General features: G+C 40.6%; 1 protein-coding gene across 5 annotated transcripts in view; it reads right to left on the bottom strand.

The window, feature by feature from the left end:
* The window catches only part of LOC144658788 (neprilysin-1-like), an 86998-nt gene that overhangs the window by 15224 nt on the left and 45296 nt on the right, over nucleotides 1-26478 (bottom strand). For all 5 annotated transcript variants that reach the window (XM_078519268.1, XM_078519265.1, XM_078519267.1 and 2 more), the window contains 10 exons: nucleotides 25950-26181; nucleotides 24232-24330; nucleotides 20248-20325; nucleotides 12919-13022; nucleotides 11901-11959; nucleotides 8282-8333; nucleotides 6543-6610; nucleotides 5405-5529; nucleotides 1770-1835; nucleotides 130-225 (listed from right to left, as the gene is read on the bottom strand). In XM_078519268.1, the coding sequence (XP_078375394.1) occupies nucleotides 130-225; nucleotides 1770-1835; nucleotides 5405-5529; nucleotides 6543-6610; nucleotides 8282-8333; nucleotides 11901-11959; nucleotides 12919-13022; nucleotides 20248-20325; nucleotides 24232-24330; nucleotides 25950-26181 (979 nt within the window). The remainder of the gene's footprint in view (nucleotides 1-129; nucleotides 226-1769; nucleotides 1836-5404; nucleotides 5530-6542; nucleotides 6611-8281; nucleotides 8334-11900; nucleotides 11960-12918; nucleotides 13023-20247; nucleotides 20326-24231; nucleotides 24331-25949; nucleotides 26182-26478) is intronic.

Below are 26478 nucleotides of genomic sequence, written 5' to 3'. Positions count from 1 at the left end.
ACACTCCAAACCCAAACGTTTTTTGGTTTTGTATAAAAAGGTAGAAGTCCGTAAGTGAAAGTCATGTTCCTATTTAGTTGATTTCATCCCCCATGAAGAGTGACGCCAAAGTAAAAGAAGTGAGACTACCTGAGCAGCACTTATGAAGAACAGCTGTTCATTTGTGTAATTCAGTGCCGGTAATCGAGGTTCCTCACCATTCCTCTTAATCCACGCTTCGTATGCCTGCAAAAGTGACAACAGATATCACATTTACCTGCTACACAACACGTCAACAAACACTGATAAGAAGGAATTGTACGTGATGGGTAAAGGTGAGGAAAGTGCATTCCCACTCCCAGGCTCAATATTGCCAATCTCATAACAAGAAATAAAAGTTAGTTGTTCAGCTCTGGCCAAACGGTAACCCAAATAATCACCCAACTTGAGTTGGGTGGCCAAATGGACTCACAAGTTTAGTAACAAGTGCACGGAAGTTTGCAAAAAGCCATTTATAATGCCACGAGGTGCAATTCAGTATTGGGTGGCCAAACGGTGAAAAACTTGCGTTTACTTAAGTGCAGATTTGATCTCGACCAAACTGAACGCAAGTCAACGCAAGTGCACGCAAGCCGTGGCCAGACGCAAGCTTTCAACTTGCGTCTACTTGCGCTGCCGTTTTGTCAGGGCTTTAGAGGATGTTGGCCCAGGAAAAAAACCTACATGTGAAAATACTATTCCATTTCGTGCTTTAGAACAAAAAGATGACATTCCAAGCAGTTATTAAGAACAGTCGCGCTAATTGTTAATGCGCATCCCTACTGCGCACGTAATTCATGTCGCAACGCCATGCCACGCGATACTTTGAGCGCGCGCGCTGAGTAAAATTTCTAAGAACATATAGGGTGGGTTGCCATTCCGCTAGATTTGCTTGCAATTTGCTCTCTTAAATGGTCGGTGACCCCTACTTTTTTCTTAACAAATCACTTTTGTTAATTAATATCTACGTTTTGCGAGAAAATGAAAAAAATCTATCGAGTGGAAGTTTGATTTTTTTGTCACACTGACGGTTTGAATTCCGCTTTTTGAACTTTCCTTTTTGCCGTAGGGCAGTTTCAAATGCGTTTTTCCAGGGTTTAGTTTTACAAAAAAGATGGCAAAACCAGGAATTATTTACACAACAGACGCACTTCTACAAAATGTGACTAAGATAGTTAGCCTCCGTTTATTTCATCTTCGATATTTTTAACTATAAACCCTGTAAACCATGCTGAATTATGTGCGCCAATTTTTCAAAATCAGGGTAGTTTTCCACACGCTTTCTCTCTGAAACGAAGTCGGTGACCCCAAATTTTTTTGCATTTCTGACACAAGTAACTCATTATCTGACCACAGCAAAAAAAATGAAAGAAATCTATCGAGTAGAAAATTTTGGCGCGAACGTCCTTAAGTGACCCCTGAAACAAAAACATTTATACAAACGTTCGATAATACAACCTGTGCTCAACATATTACATATATATTTTTGTTCTTTTAATTGTTTAATTGGTTAGTTCCCTAATGTGCAGTTGCCCTTTTATTCAAGGACCCATCTGTAAACCACCTTAAGGTGAAATTGTTTTTTCCTCATTAAAGATTACTCTTACTTATTCTCCATATAGCATTTTTTTACCCTTCAGAAAGCCTATTATGCACAAGTTTAAGGTTTTAGCGGTTGAAGAGACAGCATGACAATCTGTTACAATGTTACCGGTTCCCTGATACAATCTAGAAGGACTTCAACAACTTACCATGAAGGCTTGCTTAATAGCACCGTTGTCCGCGATATTTTCTCCAAGGGTTTGGATACCGTTAAGCTGCACAGAGTAAAAATCATTGGGAACTCATGATTACACATGACAAGAGAATCCATGTGAAAGGTATTGTCACTTTAGTGTCACAGAAATATTTTACCATAACTGAACAAATTCTCGCGTGTGATTGGCCAATTGTTATTGTCAATAAGATTATAGTCTGTAAAGACGGATGAAATTTGAAAAGCTGACGCAATCAGAGAAGGTTTTAGCAAACTTTTCAGCACTGATTCAGCGCTGCATTCCTGATAAGGCAAGAATCATACCACAAATCAAGTAGTTTTCAAAGAGAAAACCATATAAAATTCATGGGTTCACGTTCACACAGAAGAAACTTTTATGCGTCTGTCTTTTTAGTCCTTTTATTTTTTGTGGGAGGCGCGGTGGCCTAATGGTTAGTGCGCCGGACTCCGGATCGAGTGGTCCGGATTTGAGGCCTGGCCGGGGTCATTGTGTTGTGTTATTGGGCAAGGCACTATACTCTCATAGTGGCTCTCTCCACCTAGGTGTATAAATGGGTGCTGGCGATATAATAACCAAACTTAAAGATGACGATATTTGCACGTCAGAATAAAACCTATAGCAAGCAAGCTTACGCATTGCGAAATCAAACTTATTTTTTTTTCCGGGCCTGATAACTCACTCTACATTACACAGGTTCTTGTAATCATTCATCCTCGGAGACCCAGGGGCAGTTAGTGAGGGCGACGGGCAGCCTATCGGGACAACGGGATTTTCGGGCGAACGTTTACAGTATAGAGCGTAACAGCCCCTGGGCACTTTGTCTTACCGAACCAGTTCCAGAAGCGTTTGAACTCCTTCCTCTTGATTGGCCACAAAAATATTTTTGTGGCCAATCAGCGAGGTTGACCAGAAGAGCGACTCTGACGTCTTCTTACACGAAGTTGTTTTCCTCATAGACTTGTCGTTGTTGTTAAGCCCGTCCATCGGATGATACTACGTGGGTCTCAGATAAAAAAGCAAAACAAAAACAAAACAACGAGGCCTGGGAATATGTTTAATGTAGCATAGCGCAAGGAAACCAAAAGTTTTTAAAGCTATACGCGAGCACCTCTTGTTTATAAGTTTTGTTTTTGTTATTTAAATATCCAACATATTTTAAAAACAAAAACCCTTTGTTTTAACTGTCAAGCTGGCAACAAAATAACAATAGGTGACGACAGCGATATCTTCGCTAACGCGTGGCCCGTGCAGTGAAGTACCCAAACCGTGGCAAGTTCCAGAAGTCGGGCAACGACCGAGAAAAATAATAAGAATTGTTGTTTACTCGAATAACTATTAAAAAGCGCGCAACTAACAGTGTAGAACTGGAAGTCGTCTAAGGCTTATTTTTTTCTGAGACTCTCCATGTAATAGCATCCGATTGATGGGCAGAGCATCCACGACGAATCTATGAGGAAAACAACTTCGTGTAAGAAGACATCAGAGTCTCCTGGCCGGTCCTCGTCGCTGATTGTGGCCAATCAGGAGGAAGGAGTTCAAACACTTCTGGAACTGGTTCGGTAAGACAAAGTGCCCAGGGCTGTTACGCTCTATGTTGTAAACTTTCGCCCGAAAATCCCGTTGTCCGGATTAGCTGCACGTCGCCCCCACTAACTGCCCCTGGGTCTCCGAGGATGGTAATCATTTTAAAACCACATGAGACATATTTCCGAAACTGTAATACTGTGTTGTGGCATGGATGTACATTAGCAAGGGACACCTGTAACCTTTCCATAGTCTTTTCCTATACACGATAATGTGTAAAGAGTGTAGCATTTTGTTTAAATGACAGAAGAATTGTTACATTTTGCAATATCTTTAGTTTCTGGTGACCTCATAAGCAACTTTTTTCACTGTAAACGACGAAATCACTTAATTGCTGAAATCACGCAGATAGTTCGTCTGGACGGATGATCTGTCTGTTTGCTGGCCGTATTTAACACAGACAAATTATTAGACGAACTAAAAAATGCTCGCCTAATTAAAATGCAAGTTCGTCTAGACGGATCATCCGTCGAGCCAATATTAAGCAAATATTGGATGAGGTTGAGCATGATATTGTGAATTATCAAATTTTATTGCCGAAGCCGAAGGCTCGGCAGATAAAACAGACACGAGGTTTTGATAATTCAAGATATCATGCGAAACCTCATCCAATATTTGCTTAATATTGGCGAAAACCGAAAACAAACACTTGTGTTTGTTGTTCTCTTGGTGTTTTTAGGAGCTTTATTCTCGATCAAAACTTTCCATTCCTCTTCGGAAACGGAGGCGAATCGCTCAGCCATATTGTCAAAAATTTGAGAGCACTACACGGACGAGGGGCTTGGAAACTAGGCGGACTTTGAACTCGACATGATAACCCAATATCTGCTGCAGATATTGGGTTATCATGTCAAGTTCACATATTGACTGAATGCTCTCGACCAATCACATGTTTCAAAGTAATTCTAATGTATAATAAGATAATGTCAATTACCGTACCCAAATTCGCAAGTAGCCAATCAGAAGCGTGATCTATTGTCCTGATATCCTACGATATCAAGTCACTGACCTGATATGCCACCATATCACGGTCACTTTGAAGTAAAGTAGTGTTACTGTACGATCAATTGAAAAGAGGATTTACCAATAAAACAGAACTTCGTAATTTAAATTTAGCGGTGTTTAGCGGTCGTAAAAAGAAAACTAAACTTGAGCGCGCTCGCCAACTGCGCGATGTTTGCCGACGAGTACTGAGACATTCAGACTGAAAAAATTGAGTCAGAATTTCCAATTCTTCGCTTAATTTTGATTTTGAAAATTTAGAAAATGAAACTCCTAACAAACGTGTGGGAAAAAGGCAGAAGAGGAACTTGGTAAAAGATTTGAAGACCAAGGTCAATCAACACAAGTACATACCTTGCAAGCATGGCTTCAACAGAGCGATAAATATAACCGGATTTTTGGCTGAATTTGGGTACGGTAAATACCTAATCGTACTTTTTTGGTACGCTTCGGAAGCATATCAGGCTCGTTTGGTCTCGCCATGGGTATTTTGGCTCGACTGCGTCTCGCCAAAATACGAACCATGGCTCGACCAAATTCGCCTGATATGCCGCTGAAGCGTACCAAAAAGGTACGATTAGGTATAAGAAGCAATGCAATAGCATGTATATAAAATTAAAAAGAAAGTCAAACCATAAATCGATTAATATGTTCTTTAAGAAGAGTTCCTACTGCTCCCATAACAAACAAACAAACAAACAAAATAATAAGGATATAATTCTGCATTAAAACACCACTGTATTACAACCCTGGTTACATTGAAAAGGGTCGAATCATTTTCTTGAATGTATCTTTAAAAACACAAATTGAGACCAGAATAAAAGTTAAGTCACGTCTGACTCAGTGACAAAGTCTTACCGTTAAGGTTTTATTTTAGTTTTTAAACTAAATTGAAATTTCTTTGCAAAAATAATTGTCATACATTGTTTCCTATCGCTTTCACAAGAGTTGAGTTTGCTTCAGAAAATATTTAGTTACGTACCATTTAGATTAAACTTATATATGTTTATACACTGACCCACCTTTTTCCCATAAGCTTCAAACCTTGAATATTGGTTTATAAAACACTGAGACCTTTTTTCAAAGGCTTCGTTAGATGAGTTCGACCACCAGTTAAAAAGATCACCATCTTTGTTGTATTTTCGTCCTAGAAAAACAAACTTTTAATGTAGGTAAAAATTTTGTAAATTACGAATTTCAATATCAGGAGAAAAAAGCCTCACCAGGCTGAATTTACCAGATCTGTTATAGAGATGTGCTTTAAAAATACAAAATACATCCTAATATTTTATGAACTATTTTACTTTTTTTTGAACGTTTTTGTATCAAAGTGTTTTAAAACTGTTTTGTGCTCCACTTTACTCCTAGTCACTTCATGTTACAGAGACCGGAGTTGAACTGGCAGCTGAATAGGCCACTTTGTTTAATGAGTCCTTGCCGTAAAGATCAGTCTGTCGCTTCTTGCTTGTCATCGCAAGTTATTTACTGACCCAGGGGTGGTTACATTTAGCCATTGAAACCTCCCGGTAATTTTGGTTGGAAAGCAAATGGTACAGTAAGTTTTCTGGGAACTCCGTTAGGAGATTGTGGGCTATATGGTGCGATAGCCCTATCATAGCGGTTTCTACGAACTGACAAAAGAACTCTTACGTTTGATTATTTCACTTGGTTGCCGTCCCATGCTAACATTTTTCGGGCGCGGTTGATCCCACATGGAAGAAATCAATTGGCAAGGGCTAATATTTCTGTTAGGTTGAAACTCTGACTACTTTAATGCGCCAAACATCCAAACTGTATTTTGAAAATATTAAGCACCCTTCGTCTAAAAAATATCTGGCACTCCTCGTTGATTTGTCTCTGGGTTTTGTCTTAATAAGAATTTTGAAATGCGGTCAACATCAGAAGGTAAAAGTTAATGGTATTGATGTTTTCTGGATGAACAAGGTGACTGTAAAGAGGGTTTTGAATTTGTTTTATCATTTGCCTCGACCATGTTATATAACGCCGAAACGACGAAACGCATCAAGTCTAAGGGACGTCCAGAATCAGCGCAAACAATTAGGAGATGGCTGCTGTTATCTTTATTGCTACAACTAACCACGATTACAGAATCACCAACAGAGGGGCAGATAGTTCAAACAAGATCCAAACGAGACTTACCATTACTATCAAATCCATGAGTTATTTCATGAGCAACCACAATACCAATTCCACCATAGCTAATTGCTCTGTTTAAAAGACACAAACAACAAAGTTTTCTTAAAACGCCCTCACTGAAGACGTTTAATTTTCAGATTAATGACCTACTTATAAGATCTTACAGCTCAGTCAGTATGCAAAGACACACTTTTAAATTTCTGCTCAAAATGTTTAAGCTTAACCACTTCTAAATTTGATTTATTACCTCAGCTTGTTTTATTTGCATTTCCATAACTTTTCCACACTGGATGTAGCAATGAAAATATTATTCCATAACAACTAAACTCTAAAAGTCAATAACAAAATCTATATACGGAAAGAACCAGGTTGAAAAACTATCTACAATTAATATCTCACAAAACTATGTCACAATAATTATCAGTACCAGAAAGGCTCCGGGAAGCCAAATTCACTAGCCGGGGGCCCAGACATGCAGCCAAAGTGTAACCCAGGAGATGGGGGGAACCAGTCGGTAGCTTTTGGGCCCCCAATATTCTGTTCGATTTTCCAAGAACCTGGCGCCCAAGGCCCAAAACAGCCCGGGGGCTAGTAAAAGTCCCCAGCCCTCCCCCCCCGGCTAGAAGGTTGTCACCCCAGGAGCCCAGCTGGCAGCTGCAACACCGGCCGGGTCCCTTCTACACAGGGAAGCCTGCACCGGTGTCATTCAAAATATTCACAGACTACACAGGTGCATTCCAAGTTCACAAAAAATTTCTCAAAGGGGCCTGAACCAAGCTAGGCCCAGCGGTCAAAAGTGACACCCTCCCCTCCCCCCAGCTTTTGACGGCTAGCCGCCAGCTGGACACCAGCAGATAGCCCAACGTCTGGGCAAGGTCCCCATACCATGGTTGACGTCAAGCCCCCTCAAGTTAAGGTTGCTGGCTAGGCTTGAACTGCTGCGCCCGAGTTAAAGCGAAAACCTGGCAGCCAGGTTTCTGCGAATTCTATGAGATATACACAAAAACAATGAGTAGCTGTCCTCAAAATGTTCAAAGAGTTATGTTTTAAGGCCCCTTTTGAAGCCCTTGTTGCGCAAGGCAAGTGGCAGATACCGTTTAAAGAGGAGACGAATTCCCGTGATTTAGGTGGACGTTTTAAATGTGTAGTAGGACACTGGGTACGAATCAGATCGAAAAGCACGTGGTTAGGACAACAGATCGACTTCCATGTTTTTTTTTTTTTAATTTTATCCCGGGTTTGTATGTTTCTCGGCTACGCATTAAAACGGTTTTTAAAACAACTTTCGCTGGAACTGTCTACACCTGCCTGTGTGACGTTTATTACAAATGCTTTCAGTGCTTCCCGTAGTGTGTGGAGAACTAATTACATCTGAGCTAGACTGATCAATTTGGAATGTTGACATGCGGGAAAGATCTCTAACGAGCTAACATCAAACTTCATCAGTTTAACTGTTTAACAAGCTTCGTAATAAATGAATTGGGTTTAGAGAATACTCTTTTTAAATTTGTGCCTTAACAACTTAACAGCGTTTATAAAAAGGTTTTTTAAGCCGATCTCTTTGTTCTTGACTAAATTCCATTAGAAAAAAATCTCTTCTACTGATTGCAATACCGGTTTCAGTATTTTTAGTAACTTTACAGCAACTAAACAACTTTAAATAGATAAAACATACAAAACATGTCACATTGCACTTGCACTTGAAGTTGTAATACTTATGTTAGTTGGCAGTTAAAACTTACCGTGGAAACTTTCTGTTATAAAATGGTATTTGCAGTATTCCAGCAGGGAAAACTTAGGAAAACAAAATATGTAAAAGGAAAAACATTAATTTAAAATAAATACTGCCAAGGTTTATCAAATCATCGTACGGACCCGACCTCAATTAAGAAAGTCTCTAATTCATTAATTAAAAATAGTCAACAGAAATTATCTGTTAACTGTGGATAATAAACTGGCCAATGTTGAGAGGTATATTGCAAGACGTAAATGTGAGTAATAAAAGATTCACGTCGATAAATAGAAGTTAAAGTTTGCATTCCTTACAGTACGAAATTAACTTGAAAACCGACCACTTGCAATTGAAATACTGAGAAAAAAGTCACTTTTTTAGTGATGGAGTACAAACGGCTCATTGCCTTTCAAGGTTAATTCACAAGAATAGTAGCAATAAATGCTCGCTTTCTGAGACTATTTACATACCTCTTATTAATCGAGTTCGAGGTCCGTACTGTAAAATACGGACCGAGTTTTTTCCCGTCGATTTATGACCCGCGCGCGAAACGAGGATCCGTATTTTACAGTACGGACCGAGAAAACGAGGTTAATAAGATATTTATTATATCTCTTACTCTGGAGAAAAGAAAACATTTCAAGTCAAGCGTGCGGGAAGCGGCTTCGTTTGACTGACGTACGTCAAAGGCGAAAGGACGAGTGAATTTCATTGGTTTTCGTAAACAATTCGTCCGTTTAATAGCTCGATTGATAAGCGTATAAACATAATTTGAATCCAACCTTCACTATTTTATTTCTGCAATTAGTTTTACAGTAATTTAAGTGACAGGATGAAAACTAGATACAGTGCAAGTTTCCTTTGGAATAACTTCTAAAGTTCTTTGCTTGGCAACGAAAGTGCCGCGATTGACAACATGTTTATTATTTACTACAAAACTTGATGAATTACAAAACTTGATGAATTCGACATTGCTGATCCTAGCAGTATGCAGGACGCGTGTCACATATCAACCTAGTAAAATGGCCCAGCTCACAACGAGTCTCTCGTAGCTCAGTTGGTTAGAGCGCCCAACCGGTATTCTGGGAGGCCATGGGTTCGGGTTATGTTTTAGCTTATCAAACTTTCGAAAACTTATGGCAGTGTTTCTAGAAAATACTAAACGAGAAAACACGTATAAAGTTTGAAGGAACTACTTGAAAAAAGCCTCAGATATCGCCGTCCACGTAATGCTAAGTTGTGTCTTCCCTAGTGGTGCTAGGTGCAGCTGATTCATAAAAATGACTTGGCACGGGTTGCTCCCGGGGTTGCTGAATATTTGAAACACAATTGGAAATAGATACAATGTTTGCCGAAGCAAAGAGCGACGGCATTCTGGCTTAAATACTGAAACTGCTTTGGCTGGCTGACATTGTAGTCTGGTTGGAATACAAAGTCGTGGAGCTTTTTCCATCCCCAGGAACAACTGGTGGAAGCGTAGCATGTTGAAGATCTTGTCGCAGGGCATCGGACATTTTCCGCTGTTGTGATAGAGAAGCTGATTTATACGCGCTCAAACACTGCAAGTTTTTGTGGCCGCTCAGCTGCGTAACGAAGTTTTCTGGAGTACCAGCATCGAGCAGACGAGAGATGCTTGTCTTTCTGACCGAGTGATTTGCCACTTTCTTTCCACGGGCTTCAAGACCAGCACTTTTAGCCGCGTCCGGTAGGAACTTTCCGATCTGTTTTTTTTTTTTCAAGCGGACACATCTTATACCAGGTTGCATTCCCACTCCAACCTTTATGGTTTACAGCCAAAAAGAACGGAGAATCTGGACTTTTGCCTTCTTTAGGACGATGGCTCTCGAATATCTTGCAGTACTTGATCGGACATCTATCTGTTCCCGTAGCAAACACCTTCGGGTTGAACTGTCGCTGGTGAGCGCCTTCCAAACCTTGACGCGTCTTGCTACCTCTTTCGGCCTTCCACACCAACATTTCTCTGCCCGTTTCTGGATCAATTTGTAGTTCCAGATCGCCCCAGCAAAGCTTTCTGCTCTCATCTTTGGCTCGAAATCCAAAATGTATAGAAAGGAACCACCAAAGCGTACGCTGTAGTGCAACAGCCAGGATCGTGGTAACCGAATTCGCCGCTTTCGAATAATTTTTCTTCCTCTTCAGTCGTTAACTCGCGACATGCATTTGGCTTATTTCCTCGTCCTTGCTTTACAAGGGTTTTTTTCTTGGCTGGCAACACTTCTCTTGATCGAGAAAACTCTTTATCTTGTAGGATGTTGAAGGGTAACTTTAGCTCTTTAAGGCGGCGTTGAATGCTTCGTTGAAAGCTTGAAATGCTGTTTGGCTCGTACTCAGCTCCATCGCGTTTGCGTACGTCTTTGAAAAACTTTCCGAGGAGCTTATCGGGGACGTCAGCAGGTACGGTTTCTACATGAAATGTTCCATCAGTCTGCTCTTGACAATAATTTTCGAACCGTTTCCATTCACTTTTCGTCTTCTTGTCCGTGTTGGCAGATTTCTCGGCACTGATGAAACTTTCAAGTTCTTGACTCGAATCCTGCTCGGGTTGCTCTAAGTCCGCCACATCAGGGAAGTTTTCTCCTTCCAACATTTCAAAAAAATTGAGATTAAAGGTCGGTAGACCTTCTTCGCTTCGCCTTTGTTTCTCGCTTTTTTCCTTTGACTGCGAACGTTGTAGGAAGTTTTGAAAATCTTCTTCGCGAGACATTTCAACTTGCAAAGGCGTACGGCATCAGGAGAACTCACAGTAAAATTTCGCGGGCCGTGCTGCAGAATACGGCCCGTAAAATTGATCAATCACAGCGTGCGTACTATCTCAGAGATATAATAAAATATAATATTAAAAAAACTAAAAACAACCGATGACGCCATTTCATGTTAAAACTACTCATAGGCGTACGAGGCGGGGTGGCGAGGGGGGGGGGGGAATGCTTAGAATCCGGGCAACAAGCCTGGAGAAAAATATAAAATAAGCCGAAAATTCTCAACATTACGTTCAAAATGAATTACATCAACAGAAAAAGTATTGGAAATATGGCGAACTTTGTGGTTCAAAAGTCCAAATTTCTCATTCATTTGCTTTCGTTTCTTTCGCAATTTGCTATAATCATGTTCGAGATTTCTCGCAAATTCAGCGTGGCCCCTCAGTTTGATTAATTTGCAATCAGCTTTTCCATAGCTTGAGCGTTTGCGCGCGGTGGATCCAGCTTTTAATAGTTTTGACTCAAATATTAAGTTCTCAGGGCTAACTCAAAACTTTCAACGAAATGTTTTAACCCATTCATCCCTGAATGTTTCACACGCTTTTGTATAACTTTCATGTGGGGGAAAAGCAATATAAATTGGCTCCCCAAAATAGGCAAGTAGGCAAGGTTTAAACACGACTATTTCAATGCACGTTTTGTTGCCCATTTTATATTTCTCTTTATTCAGCTTTCAATGCATGTTATTTTTTTCCAGCCGGGTCACCCGGCTGGAAAAATGGGGTCTAGTGACTAGACCCCATATTGTTTTGGTTTTTCTTTTAGTTTCTTTTACATGTAATTAGAATTATGGAAGAAAATGTTTTTAGCCAGTAGTAAGTACACAAGAACTGATAACCAAATACTTACTGATTTTGTTCGTAACTCTATCATAGAAAGCATTGACTGTGTGTGGGTGAATCATCCACCTTCGTGTTAATAAAAAGGAAACAAATATAAATAACTAAATATTTCTCTGCTATCCTTTATATTTCGTTACCTTTCTTTCAAAACAGGTTCTATTAGTTCTATTAGCCAGCCTTTGCGTGTAACCGAAAACTAGGATAATGTTCTTGTTTCTGATTATGTTCAGAACACTAAATATAGCTTTTTGTTAAAAGTATTGCGACGAACGACTTATATGTGGAATTCTTTGTTAAAGATTCAGGAGGCGACCAATAAATTGGCTGTTGTCTGCACAACCTTTGTTTATGTAAAGGGAGTTGGCAATTACGCAAATGCTTTTAGATAACACTTCCTTGTCAGGGATAGAGTGTGCTCTTGTGCACGAACAAAAATAAATCGCTTTGAAACCACCACTCCGCACCTTATTGACATTTTAGTGTCACAGCAGTGTATTGTTGTCTGTCTGTTCTATTCTTTGAATTTTCCCTTGCTAGACATTTTACTCTTATTTATTAAAAGAAAATGTTTCATTTTAAGCTGGGTACATGCAGTACATAAGCTGTATTTCCTTTTTCGGGACTAGTACACATCGGAATGGAGGATGAGAACCCAGTGAGAGGCAAAACTGTGACCTTGAGCAAAATTAGACACCTGACTAGCTACCTACCACATTAACTTGGTTTAAATGTGATATATAGCATGAATCATTTGTTTAAACCCATAAAAAGCTTTTCGAGACTAATTGCAGTTATTTATCCAAATTCTGTTAAGATATGTTGAATGTAAGTGACGAAAACTGCAAGGAAAGGTAGTCAGCTGGGTGCTACGTCACAAATAGTCACATTGTAAGGGTTGATAGAACGGGAGTTGCTCTGCAAATCAAATTATATACAGGCATTTGCATTAAAATTGTAGAACTTCTACCGAAGTCTAATATATAAGTTTGCATCAGTGCAAGGATATGTAAAGACAAATCCCTCACCTTCCTTTGTCTACAGCATTTCGTAGATCTCTTAACATCGCGTTCACAGAGAAAGCTCGGATGTTGATCACATTAGTAAAATAAGAAGCATTTGTTATCAAGAGCTGAAGAAAAGAGACAATTATCAATTAAAATTATTAGTGTCAAACAAGCAAGGAACATACAGTGAACGTAGTCCATTTGCAAATAGTGTGCAGCAAAGTTGTTTCCCCAGATGAAGTTTTCCACCGTTTAAGTTATACTTAATCTCAACTAAAAAGAAACACACTCGTGTTTAGTCGTTAAAGTGCTACTGTGATCAAATTTGTGATCTTTATATTTTTACATTGTCGTGAACAATTAGACTTTCTTACTCACCTTGCCAAATTTCAATCCATTACGAACATCAGGAGTCGTTGTATTATAACATTTATTCCAGAGAATTTACGGCCGCCATTAATCAACCTTGTTCCAAGGCTTGGTTGCGAATAGGGGGAAAATGACGTCAAAGGCTAAAATACCTCACGGGTTGAAATTAGAAAAACAATCAGCATAGAAAATTGCACGAAAAACAAGCCCAAAGTTTTTGTTGCTTTTCGCGTGATTTTCAATACATATTGTTATTATAATTTCAACCCGTGAGGTATTTTAGCCTTTAACGTCATTTTCTCCCTACTCGCAACCAAGCCTTGGAACAAGGTTGTTTAATGGCGGCCATAAAATATCGGAAATAAACGTTAAAACAAAACGACTTCTGATGTTCGCAATGGATTGAAAATTTGCAAGGTGAGTGAGAAAGTCTTATTGTACACGAAAATGTAAAAATATGGAAATCGAAAATTTGATCGTAGTAGCACTTTAGGTCTTTACATTTGTAATTGTATTAATTATCTCTTTGGTTTTTCCAGTTTCTATAAAAACTCCTACCATTCCCATGTTTTAACGTAGACATGTTTTTCTTCGTTTTTAAAGATTTTCTTCTGTTCAGCACATCTCTTTTATCTCTCATCTCGTTTAAGTCATACCCCTCTCCCTGGCCCCTCTTTTGTAAAACCAAACCACCTGGCCCCGGACTCTTTAAAGTAGGGTTAAATTAGTCCAGGATGTCTAACATATCGAGAGGGACTCATTTCTTTCTTTTTTGAGGCTGGTATTTTCAAAATTTACTGGTATCTGCACTTCACAGAAACATTACAGAGTATTTGCATGCTTTGGATCGAGCTCTGGAGCTGTCTGGGCCCGGGTGTCTGGGGATGATTAGCCAAAGGTAGAATGACTGCAAACCCGTGCTTGCGGAGGTACTCAGCTGTTCTTCATTTGATGGTTCATGGCTACAAGCTAAAACGGCCTAGTTATAACACAACTAGCTGTTGACTAGAACTCGACGATACCTCAACTGGCACTGAAGTAACGATCACGTGCTTACACTGTGAGTCTGACGTATTCGCTGAATTACACAATTATGATACGAAGTACTTTTCCAAGATGTCCTAAAATCATTTGCGTAACAGCAGGTCCCGGTCATTCTCCTGATGCATTGATCGTCCAGTTTCGCGGATGTTAACTTACTGCACTAACATGAGACTCCGTTAACTACGCCATCTTGCTTAGTCAATTAAAAGCCTCCTTAGGTTGTGCAGCAGCAGCACCGGTAACAGCAAAGTGGCACTGATAATTCTTTGACTTGAGGCTGGCTTATGCTGGCTTCATTACTCTTCTGCGGGCTCTTTGCTGGCGGGTTGTATCCTGGGTCCGATTGTTCGAAAACCCGATTAAACTATCCCACGATTAAGCCTAATCGTCAGCTAAATTTCCTTGTCGTACTTTAAGCACAAACATAAATCAGGTGATTCACTAATCTACGATCAAAGGTAGATATTCACGGAACTTGCAGCATTGTCATCAAAACGGTTTCCTCAATGACTTTCCGAATGGCTTCCACAGCAGGAAAGGTCACGTAAGCAAAACTTTTCAGCGTCGGAAATTAGGGAGTATTAACTGTGTCAAAGCAAGTTTTCAAATGTTACGAACGCAAAGCAATACAAGGACGGTTTGGGAGGATGTTTTCTGATGTGATGTTGTAAAGTGCCACCAAAACTTCCGCGATCCAAGATGGCGAACGTGTCAAGTACAAAGCACTTTCTGAACAACGGGCTTGGCGGCGTGCATGAAGCTGTTAGCAGGTACAGGACAACGAACATCAAAAGTAGGAGTGACTGCTGAAATGACTTAGATGGGCCAGTTTGGGAAGGTGCAGAAACAACTTGTGTGGCTACGGTCGTCTTTTCTTTCAACTTCTTCTGTTGGGCAAGAAAGGTTCCCATAACTGGTATTGTCGTTGTACTGGAATGTTTTTCGGGATGTCCTGCTGCTGAGAAGGATAGAGTACTGTCTACCAGATTGATCAGGGCTCCGTTCCTTTGTAGGAATCACGACCAAGGATTGCATCATAGGCGAGGCTCTGCATAACATGAAACTCACAGGAATACTCATGTCCATTCAACTGTAAAGGAACGGTTATCTTGCCCAGAACCGGAACGGTGTCCCCACTGAATGTCTGGACAGATGATAAGAGACCATCACTTAGCTTAGGCGGGAACTTACCATAAATCTTCGTAAGGAACTTTTCATCAATTGCAGATACACATGCTCCAGTGTCCACAAGTAATTAGACGTCTTGGCCTGCTATTTTTCCTGCTGTAGATAGGTCACTTGCCTTCAGGTTGGTATCACATTTACGTGCCAAAAGAACATTGCTTGGCTGAACTGTTGACTTCGATTCTCGGCGGTTTCTCTCTTTTGACTGTCCCTGCTTCGGCATAATTTGACTTTGCCGCTGATTGTTTACTGTCAGCTTCACTTTCTGATTTGAACTTTGAATATTCACATCTGCTTCTTGGCTGATGGTATTTCCTCGCTTAGGCAGGGCAGCTATCATATGATCTGAGGAGTTTTCTTCTCCTTCAAAAGTTAGGCTACAAGTGCGTAGTGGCCGACGGGACGTTTGCGCTTCAGGTCCTGGACCTTCTGTCCTGTGATGGTAGTTTTGAACGCGACGGGCGTACTGAGCGTCTAGTGCGAGCAAACTTGCTGAGCTCTGAAATTCCTGCTGCGGATTTTCTTCTTGATTATAATCTGCGCAGTAGTCTTGTCTCCCTTCCTTATTCTGGTACCTTCTGGCTGGTAATTATAGCCACAGTTATACGGAATATGGCCAACGCGTCCACACTTATAACACACCGGCTTAGAGTGTCTGTGGCGTTCTCTGTTTCCTGCGAACTCCGGGTGGTTGATTTGGCTAATGTGGGCAAGGCTGTTTATTCGGTTTTCAACTCGTCTGACTCGTTGGTTCAGATTCTCTAACTTGCTGGTGAAACTTCTCTCCATACGGTGAATTTCCTCCATAAACTCTGGTGTTTCACTTTTGTTGGTTTCAGAAAACGCGGCTATGCTAGTCGTGTTTTCATCTCGTGAATAACCATATGGTTCCGTTGCGGCAAGGACCGGTATTCTAGTAAAATTCACGACCTGGCGTAAGTTTCTCTATCATATCCTTTAATTGCTGTTCATTCCGCTCGTGTTGCCGGTATTTCCACTGAAGGTATCATTAAGAGCGGCGATTGCTGCTGGCCGGCTTGTTGGAACCCTGGATATGCTTACATCCGCTGAATTCCCAACGACTTGTTGATCGAGATCTTGCTTTATGCTTAAAAGGCTGTCTTGTATTTGTTTTAGCTCTTTGAGAAGTATACGAGACTCTTTGTTCTCTGCAGAGTAGGCTGCTGCGCCTTGTAGCTGTGATTTTGGCCCTTTTTACCAGCTCGCCAAGCTTCGATAAGAGTGATTGTGTCTGCTGTTCTCCGTCTGGCTTTATTTTTGATCCATTGATCAAGGCATCAAGTCTAGTCAAAATATCGCCTTCATTCTTGGCCGACTTCTGGGTTTATAATTAAGCGATCAGTTGGTTAGCCATAGTACCAGACGGGAGGTCGTAGGTTGAGGAACCCGTGAAATGGACTCTGCAAATCGGGCGGCTTTCTCAACTTCTGCAAATGTGGTCGGTTTGTTCATATAAACTAGTTGGTGGATCTCAGGGCGCAGTCCTTGTAGGAAGTAGGACATCTTCTCTTTATTCGTCAGGTCGAGTCTAATAAATTTGGAACAAATGTCATTCAGATAGTGATCTAATGTTTCGTTGGGTGCTTGACGGCGGTTCAATAGATATTCGCGCTGGCCATACCCAAGGTCCATGCTAGAATAATGTTCTATCATGATTTGTTTTACCTGCTCAAAGGTAGTCTTCTCTTCTGCTTTTAGGTTGCGCTAGAAATCTTTAGCAGGTCCAGCCAAGTGTTGTACTAATTCTGTAAGCGGACCCACGCTCTCGAGTGCGATGCGTCTTCGCTTCAAACGATTTTCAAAGACATCGAACCATTCTACAACATCGTCTCCTTCTTGGCCACGGAACAATTAAATCTTTATGGTTTCTGGGACGACTATTTTTGTCTGCTGTTGCTGTCCAATCTTTTGCAAGGTTTCAGTCAAGGTTTGGATTAGATGTGGATCCATATTTACTGCTATATATATCTCGATTCTGAATTTCTTCTAGGTTACTTTCTTCTGGATAACGGGAGTGGCCGTTTTCACGGAATTCAGAACCGTCTTCTTGCTTGTAGTTATCTTCCTTATCCTCGGAAAATTCTCGCTCGCTGTCCGTTTCCGTGTATCCGACTTCGTCACTAGAAACAGAATCTCTACGAGTTCTCTTTTTATTTTGTTTTGATTTTATGTAATTAACGCGTGTTGCTACTTGCTGTTGAACACTCATTTGTGAATTGATAATCGGGTTTCTTTAGTCAGCAAAGCTTGTTTCTGGGCGTTCTTCTTCGTTGGGTTCGCAGATCTCCTCGACTTCTGAAGCGATGGGCGGCCCGCTTCGGAATTGTCTAGAGTCGATCGGCGAAAAATCTTCTAATGAACTGCTGGCGCTCTCTTCACGTGTTGGTGTCGGGCGCCGATTTGGTCTTGTTATCTGACTTCTGGAGATCGCCACCGGTGTCTGTTTCCTGTTGTACACACTCTAAAGTTGAAGGATTGGGAAGTTGCAGAGTCGAGGACGGTTATGTCTGCTCGTTCATCTGCGGTGTAATTTCTAGATGTTTCCGATTACGTCTGATGGTGGAACCATCGTCTGTAAGAACTTTGCACGATCTTATATTGACTTGGTCTTGGACGGTAGCTTTTAGCCAAGGTTCTTTCGGGTTCTTACTGGGCTTGACATGAACGGTATCACCTTTCCTCAGTGGTGGTAAATCTCTGGCATTTCTGTCGTGATAGAATGCCTGTTTGGCTTTGATTTTCGCCTTTTCTTCCTCGACGCCCACAGCAAGTTTTGGTTTCAGGAGTTTCTCGCTTGTTGGAAGTAGAGTCTTGGTCCGACGATTTATTAATTGCTGCGCCGGACGGCTTTGCATTCCTTCCGGGGGCGTGTTTCGGTGGTTGAGGAAGGTCAGTTTTGTCTTTGTTAGCTTTCTTTATAAGCCTTTTTGCCGTCTTGACTGCACTTTCGACCATACTGATGGACTGCACATGTCCAGGACTTGATGTTACATGATGGAATTCCCAATCGCGTGAGAATCTACTGAATTTTTCTGAATTCTTTGGGCCATTTTCGGAGAACACTGTGTTTAGAATTCCATGTCTTGCAAAGTGCTGCTTCAGGTTGTAGATAACAGCTTTGGTGGTTGTACTGGACTCCATTCTGTCGACTTCCCAGTAGTTGCTGTAGTAGTCCACGGTTACGAGATAGTGGCTGTTGTTTAACTCAAACAGGTCGACAGCAACTTTTGCCCAGGGCCTGTCAGGTATCTTCTTTGACGGAGTGTTTCCTTCTGCTGGGAGATCTCACAGGTTCGGAAATTTTCACACTGGCTAACACAGTTTTTTACAACTGTGCTCATTCCTGGCCAGTAGATATTTTCTCTTGCTCGTCTTAAACAACCTTCAACGCCTATGTGCGATCTGTGAATTCTGGATAGAACTTCTGCCCTTAGTCTCCTTTGAAGACAATTCCATCTTGTACGTAAAGCTCGTTACGAACGTTGAAGTATGGCGTGACGTCAAGTGGAAGATCGCTTTTGGTCTCAGGCCAGCCGCTTCGGATTACTTTATGGAGTGTTTGCATGGTACTGTCTCGAAGACTTTCTTTGCGGATTTCTTCAAGACTAGCTTTGCGGAGCGGCAGAAAGTCAACCATTTGTATCTTTTCAACTTTGGTTAGGACTTCATCACGCGACTTGGTGTCTGGAAGTGGTGCTCTGGAGGGCGTGTCTGCCAGGTACATGTGTTGACCAGGCTTGAAACTAATTTCAAGGTCGTCTTTCTACAGGTGTCTTAGCATTCTCTGTAAATGCTCGGGTGCAGCCACGAGGGGCTTGCGGTTAATTACTTCGAGTGGTTTGTGGCCACTTTCGACGATAACTTTGCAACAGGGGTGGGGGAGCAACTTCCCATACATTCTCTTATATGAAATCTGAGCGATGGTCTCACAACTTGCAAAGCAATCATCGGAGCGGTAGTCAGCGGATGTCTCTAAGGCGCATGAACAGCTCCTTTCTTTGTGAACTTGGCAAAACATGGGACCATTGGGAGAGTTCGATTATTTTTTTATGGCAGTGAAAAAAAAGTTTCTAAGTTTTATCTTTAAAGAAACGAAAATTGCTCCGGAAAAGGTTCTTGGTGTCAATATGTGGTGTTTGTTATGAAATAAAACCATCACGGAAATGGAAATGAAAACGTGGCGATCGAATATTCCCGCGCCGGTCGGAGTTGTTATTCTTGCTCTATTGTTTCGAGGTTGTTTGTTGACTTGGTCGTTCTTTGTTTTACCTCATTTACAATCCCCATGTGGGCCATTTGGAAATCGTGGTACAATCATTTGCATTTCAGCACTAGAAAGTAGCACGGCATCACAAAGTTCTGCGTTCTTAAAACTTCACGAGGATGACAAAATTTTCGGATAAACACACTGCTTTTAGATTTTTAGTTAAGAAAATTGAACCCCTTTATAATAAGTGATTCCACGGCATGGTAGTCGTGATTGCCATAGCTTCCATTTCGCAGGAAAAGATTGTCTGTTGCATCATCGTCCAAACACCGCTGACTACATCGTGAATTGAGCGCGTTGCAAGTTGTGAGAGCATCGCTACTCGGTCCCAGACCTCGTTTCTCCCCCCCCCCCCCCCCCCTGCACCGGCCATAGGATAAATGGACATTATTTACAAACTACGTCTTCTAATTTTTGATATAAACCATGCTATTTGTTCCCTTTATGAATTTTAAAGCACTTACATTCTTAAATCTGTCCGTCAGCCTGTTTGGATCTTTCATATATTCAGGATATCCAATGTTTTGTCTAATTGCAGCAGCCTGTTGGTAATAAAACGCATCACGCAAAGTTCATTACCAATGGGAAATTGTCTTTCAAATGTATATATTTATTTTATGTACACTCGTTTTTAAAAAAGTTGATACATATATTTACCTTTTTTAATTCATGTAACATATGTCATCGACACAAACGTTTATATATATATAAATATGTATTTTCAAAATGTCAACATTTTTGAAAACGAGTGTATAATATAGATGCATGTACCGGTATATGGAAACGGCAATGTGAGTGTCAAGTGGCTGACTGCGATATAGCTTTGTTGCTATATGTGCTTGACGTTTCGACCATCACGGTCTTCATCAGGAGCACTAGAGGTATACACTAATTACATGAACAGCATTCCAAAATCCAGTAGTATACGTGTCAACGGTTAAGGTGGCCCGCGGGTATTTATGAGGCTGACAGTTCCCTTTTTTAAGCGCGTTTTAAAACGGAAAAACGTGAAGCGATTGCTTAGATTTGTTAAAATCTGAAAGAATAATGCTTAAATTACATAAAATGATAAGTTTTATAGCGATCAAACGCGATTTGTTTAAGATATGAGAGATTTTCAGAAGCCTTCGTTTTTAATAAAATGCGATTATTTTTAAAATGCCACGGTGAATTTTTTTGTAATTACCCCAAAACGCTGCCAAACAGTCGAAGTTAACTCACAACAACTTACAGGAAAATCCACTCCGTAGATTTCCTGAACGAGCGACATCTTTATTTTGCCTTTGAAAACTGTTGTGTTATGCGTTTGTCTTGACCGTCGCATAAATGTAATACTTATAATAACCCAGTACCAGCCAGTTTTGAGGCTGATGTCACCTCAATCTTGTGTGTAAAAGTTAAAAAGATCGTCTATATACATCAAACGTTAGCAGCCAGTAAAGATGGATGGTTTTCAGCCGAATTTTTGAAAATATCAAACAAATGACGTTATTTCAAATTGCGAAAAAATTGTCGATTTGTTTTGCATTTTTTTTAAAGCTGCAGCTAGAACAGGATATCGCAAAGGTTTGTGCCGAGTTTCAGCGTATTCCTTTCATACAGTTTGAAGAATTTAGGTCGGGTAGTCAGGTACATTTGCTTTCCAAGTTCTAATCGCTTTGTAAACCACTCATTTCGAAAGAAATTATTCTGTTGTTGTTCGAAGAGAGGTGTTACTTCCAAATTCCGCACGATCTTCTACCACCAGGGAATACATACTTGGTTTCACACTAGAGCTAAAGTTCAGCCGCCTCTGGTGTGGGGGTCGTCTTACTTGACTTTTCTTGGTGACCGCTTCTGTTCAGGGCGCCCGTCTCTTGGGCCCGGGGCCACGGCGGCGTCAGCGTGTCACGATTTGAGAGCATCTTCACCTCGTAATCTTCTGTCGTTTTGTAATCGAGTGAATTGTGCGCTGATCAGTGCTACGAACTACTAGCTTCTAGTGTGAAGCCAAGTCATGTGTAGGAACGATAGTTGTCATTTTAGTAGAAACTATTTTAGGCTGTATTATTTCCAAGTGACAGAAAATCATGCGGAATTTGAAAGTAACACCTCTCTTCCAAAACAACAGTATAATTTCATTCAAAATGCGGGGTTTTCAAAGCGATTAGAACTTGGAAAAGCAAATGTACCTGACTTTCCGACCTAAATTCTTCAAACCGTATGAAAGGAATAAGCTGAAACTCGGCACAAACCTTTGCGATATCCTGTTCTAGCTGCAGCTTTAAAAAAATGCAAAACAAATCGACAAATTTTTCGCAATTTGAAATAACGTCATTTGTTTGATATTTTCAAAAATTCGGCTGAAAACCATCCATCTTTACTGGCTGCTAACGTTTGATGTATATACACGATCTTTTTAACTTTTACACACAAGATTGAGGTGACATCAGCCTCAAAACTGGCTGGTACTGGGTTATTATAAGTATTACATTTATGCGACGGTCAAGACAAACGCATAACACAACAGTTTTCAAAGGCAAAATAAAGATGTCGCTCGTTCAGGAAATCTACGGAGTGGATTTTCCTGTAAGTTGTTGTGAGTAAACTTCAACTGTTTGGCAGCGTTTTGGGGTAATTACAAAAAAATTCACCACCGTGGCATTTTAAAAATAATCGTATTTTATTAAAAACGAAGGCTTCTGAAAATCGCTCATAACTTAAACAAATCGCGTTTGATCGCTATAAAACTTATCATTTTATATAATTTAAGGATTTTTCTTTCAGATTCTCAAAAATCTAAGCAATTGCTTCACGTTTTCCTGTTTTAAAACGCGCTTAAAAACGGGAACTGTCAGCCTCATAAATACCCGCGGGCCACCTTAACATATCTTGACGTAGAAAGGTAATGCTTAACTAGAATAAACATCATAGAATAAAAAGCAGTAGTAAAAAAGATATAAAAACGTTTGAAACAGAACTAAAAATATATTAAAAGAGTCTCGAGTCTCGCCTTCTGCGGTCTTCTTCAGAGAATGGTGGTTTTTGCGAGGTTCGCAGAATTTTAATAAGATTGGTCGACGTTATTGTTCGTTGCCCGCCCCCCCCCCCCCCCCCCCCCCGTGGGGAGCAACCCGCCATGCGTAAACCCTTGGGAAGGGCGCCCTTTCATTTACAGTGTTTGTGTCTAAGAAAGAATGTAAGGATTCCAGAAACAGTCTTTTGTTCTTGCTGCTTACACCTGTTTCAAGAATGTTGGCGTAACTTGGATGTATGTCGTGGCCGGTTTCCGCATGTTGTTTAATCGCGGAGATGATATATTTTCATTTGTTCCGGGCTTGTGTTCGGCCCCCCGAGATTTTACTTTTTGCTTATTGAGATAAAAGACTTAAATGAAAGCCTAAAACACAAACGAAACAAGACCAGACAAGAGGCCCACTATATTGAATAAATTCAATGGGGTTTTTCTGTCTGTAGGCCCGCTTCTTTACAAAAAACTTTTCATGGACGAGTTCTATCTATCCAGGTATTTTTCCCAGACGGGCACTATGCGCTGTTACAGTTTACCACTAAATTTTCTCCGATTCTGATTGGTTTAAATTGTTCACGTGACGCGATAGTGTTCATCTGCGGAGGGCACTATCAGCCCTTATAGTTCTCCACTAAATTTTCTCCGATTCTGATTGGTTTAAATTGATCACGTGACGCGATAGTGTTCGTCCGCCAGAGGGCACTATCAGCCCATAGTGCCCGCCGAAGAAAAATGCCCGGATTGATAGTGTCCGCCCGTGACTTTTTTTTTAGTAAACAAGCGTGCCTGCAGACAAAAAAACCCAACCAAATTCATTGCATTTAGCGGGTTTCTTGTCTGGTTTTGTTTCGTTTGTTAAATTTCGGCTTTCAATTGAGTTTTTTATGCTGAGAAGGTAAAAATAACTCACGATGCTCGTTTTTGTATGTGCGCGCGGAAGAAAATTTAGTGGTGAACAATAAAGACAATAGAGTGTTTCTGTCTCGGAACTATCGGTCTGATAGTTGCCCCTTGGAAATTTGATGTTCTTAAAACTAGCATATTTGCCCTCGAAGGTTCGCTTCTCGGGCTAATATTTGTTTTAAGAACATCAAATTTCCGCGGGGCAACTATCAGCCGATAGTTCCTCGACAGAAACACTCTATTGTTAAAATAGTGCCCTCCGCGGATGAACATGCTCTATCGCGAGACTTAATTGATCAATTTAAACCAATAAGAATCGAATGAACATGTGAAATTCCGCGGATGAACATGCTCTATCGCGAGACTTAATTGATCAATTTAAACCAATAAGAATCGATGAAAATTTAGTGGTGAACTATAAGAGCTGATAGTATACGAGTAGCTCGGCCAATCGAATTGTCGCATTTGTATACACTTGTAGAATTCTACCAATAAGATAAACAGATATAAATATAAAGATATTACTAGCAGCTACCTTTTCCTTTGCATATTTCTTTGTTCTACTGTCCATCCAGTCCAGGTTCTCTAGGTTGGCAATAAACGTTTCCCGCAAATCGCTGATCATTTCCATTACCTAAAAGTAGCAACATCAGTAAAGAAATCTCAATGATCGTTCATCTGTGATGTTCATGCCAAAGACAGAAAATCTATTGAATATATAAATAAATGTAAGTCTGCCCAAGAAACCGAGAGGCAGTTGTGGTGCCCCTACCTTAGTTTAGTATCAGGCGGTACATTGTGAAAATAGCAATAGAAGCACGGTCATTCTGAGCATGATTAAAAACAACCTCACGAGTTAGGGTCTGTTTATATGGAGGAGAGTTGTCCCTGGTAGGAGGGTTACCCCTCTTCAACGAGCCATCTTTTGCCCAGCGTTTATATGAGAAAGTTGTCCCTGTTTACCGATCCAAAACTTGGCCCTCTCGGTTCAAAAGACTGGCGAGAGCTGTTTTGAAACATCTATTATGGCTACTTTTTCTAAAATCAGGAACGCTGAATCGTCGACCACGACCATTTTTTGGACTAATTTACCGCCGACTTCGATTTCAATTTATCTGCAATTTTGTTTTTGCTGATTTTAGCATTTGTGCATGCTCCGTATGTGTCAACTTGTCCCTCATTAGCGAGGCAAAAATAACCAAGCTGTTTATATGGAGAAAAAGTTGGCTCGCTCCCCAGGGTTACCCTACCTTCAAAGCGAGTGACCCTCCACCCAGGGCCACCCTACCCCCGAGCCAACGGTTCGCAGCTATTTATAAAGAAACATATGAAAAGCTCTCTCGCCCGTGGTAGCTTGGTATGGACAGGCCCTTAGTTTAAGGCCCGTCCACAATCATCCGGATAAATCTGAAAACGAAAGGCTGCATTGTACGCAACGTTGCAACGCACGAGCAGAGCTACATTAAGTACTGCTAATTAAACTTTTGTTTAGCGACGTTCGCGATTGCCGCCTTCCCGCGTTGTTAAATTTTGAGGGAAGCACACACTGAATCTGAGCTAAGAAATGTCCAAGTCTAGTCGATAGCAGTAGAGTGACGTCAGACGAAATACGAACGACGAACATACGTTGGACTATTGCATAAAGAAGCAATCGACCAAGCAATCAAACTCGATAAAAGAGAAAACATCAAAAGCATCACTTCGTCTGAAAGGGGACTGTGACGTCGATTTAAAATTTTTATAGAACCAGTAACAGGCCTGAAGTGGGACGGAAATACCACAAAATATTGACGTCTTTCTTGTAAGCAAAACTGTAAAGGATCGTGATATTATCCAACTTTGCCGTAAGCAAAGGCTTATTTTTTTCTGTCTCAAGATAATTTTCTGTGCCCTGGGCACAATTTGCTGTGACGTAAGACATTCCGTTTAACCTTGAATGCTGTTAATGCAATATGTCTCACTGACTTAAGTGCTCACATCAGCAGTGAATTGTGCGAAACTACTTCACGAGCTCTTTTCAATGTAACTCAGTCCTTGATCTTGCAAAGGCGAAGCAAGTGCCCTTAGAATAAATGAAAAACTCCACTGGCTTCCGTTTATTGATTTAATCGAAATGATAAAAAATTTGATGCGGAACCAGACTACTTTCTTGCATGTAATAAGCTATAAATTAATTAAACTACCCTAGTTTATCGATCGATTTATCGATGTACAAATTGCTAGTAACAACCAAATTCTCATATAACCACTTACCGATTCTTTATCTTTTCTGTTGAACTTCTCATCAAGAAAAATAACGCCTAGAGGATCTCCAATCTCGTTTTCATAGTGACTCATTTCTGTGATGCATTTTTGCCAGATGTCTGTTTCACCCGTGCTTCCCATGACCACTCTACGAAAGTTGTAAAAAGCCCTTCGGTACTCTTCACTTAAATAAGGAGCCAACTGAACGACTGCTTGCCACATCATGTAGTTAGCAATAATTCTATTAATAAAAAAGAAATAAATACTGTATTTCAGGTAGTTAAATACCACAAGTTTCAACATAATGTGAACTCTGAAGTTCAAACCACATGTTGTCATCATTGAATCATGATTTGGAGTCAAGTGAATTTATATCATCTACCAACACATCTCATCTTCACCAATTGCACCTAATTGAAGAAACTTTGACCCAAGAAAAGCATAAACCATGAACGATGCGATTCAAATGTTTACTGGGAAATCGTAAAAAAGTAATCGTCGCCTGTGACAGAATGAACATAATAATTAGACAGGTTGC

Source organism: Oculina patagonica, chromosome 6 (genome assembly GCF_052425735.1).
Source record: "Oculina patagonica isolate OP01 chromosome 6, crgOcupat, whole genome shotgun sequence".
Taxonomy (NCBI): Eukaryota; Metazoa; Cnidaria; class Anthozoa; order Scleractinia; family Oculinidae; genus Oculina; species Oculina patagonica.
Note: the sequence above shows the minus strand (reverse complement) of the source record. Positions and strands in the feature narration are given on the sequence as shown.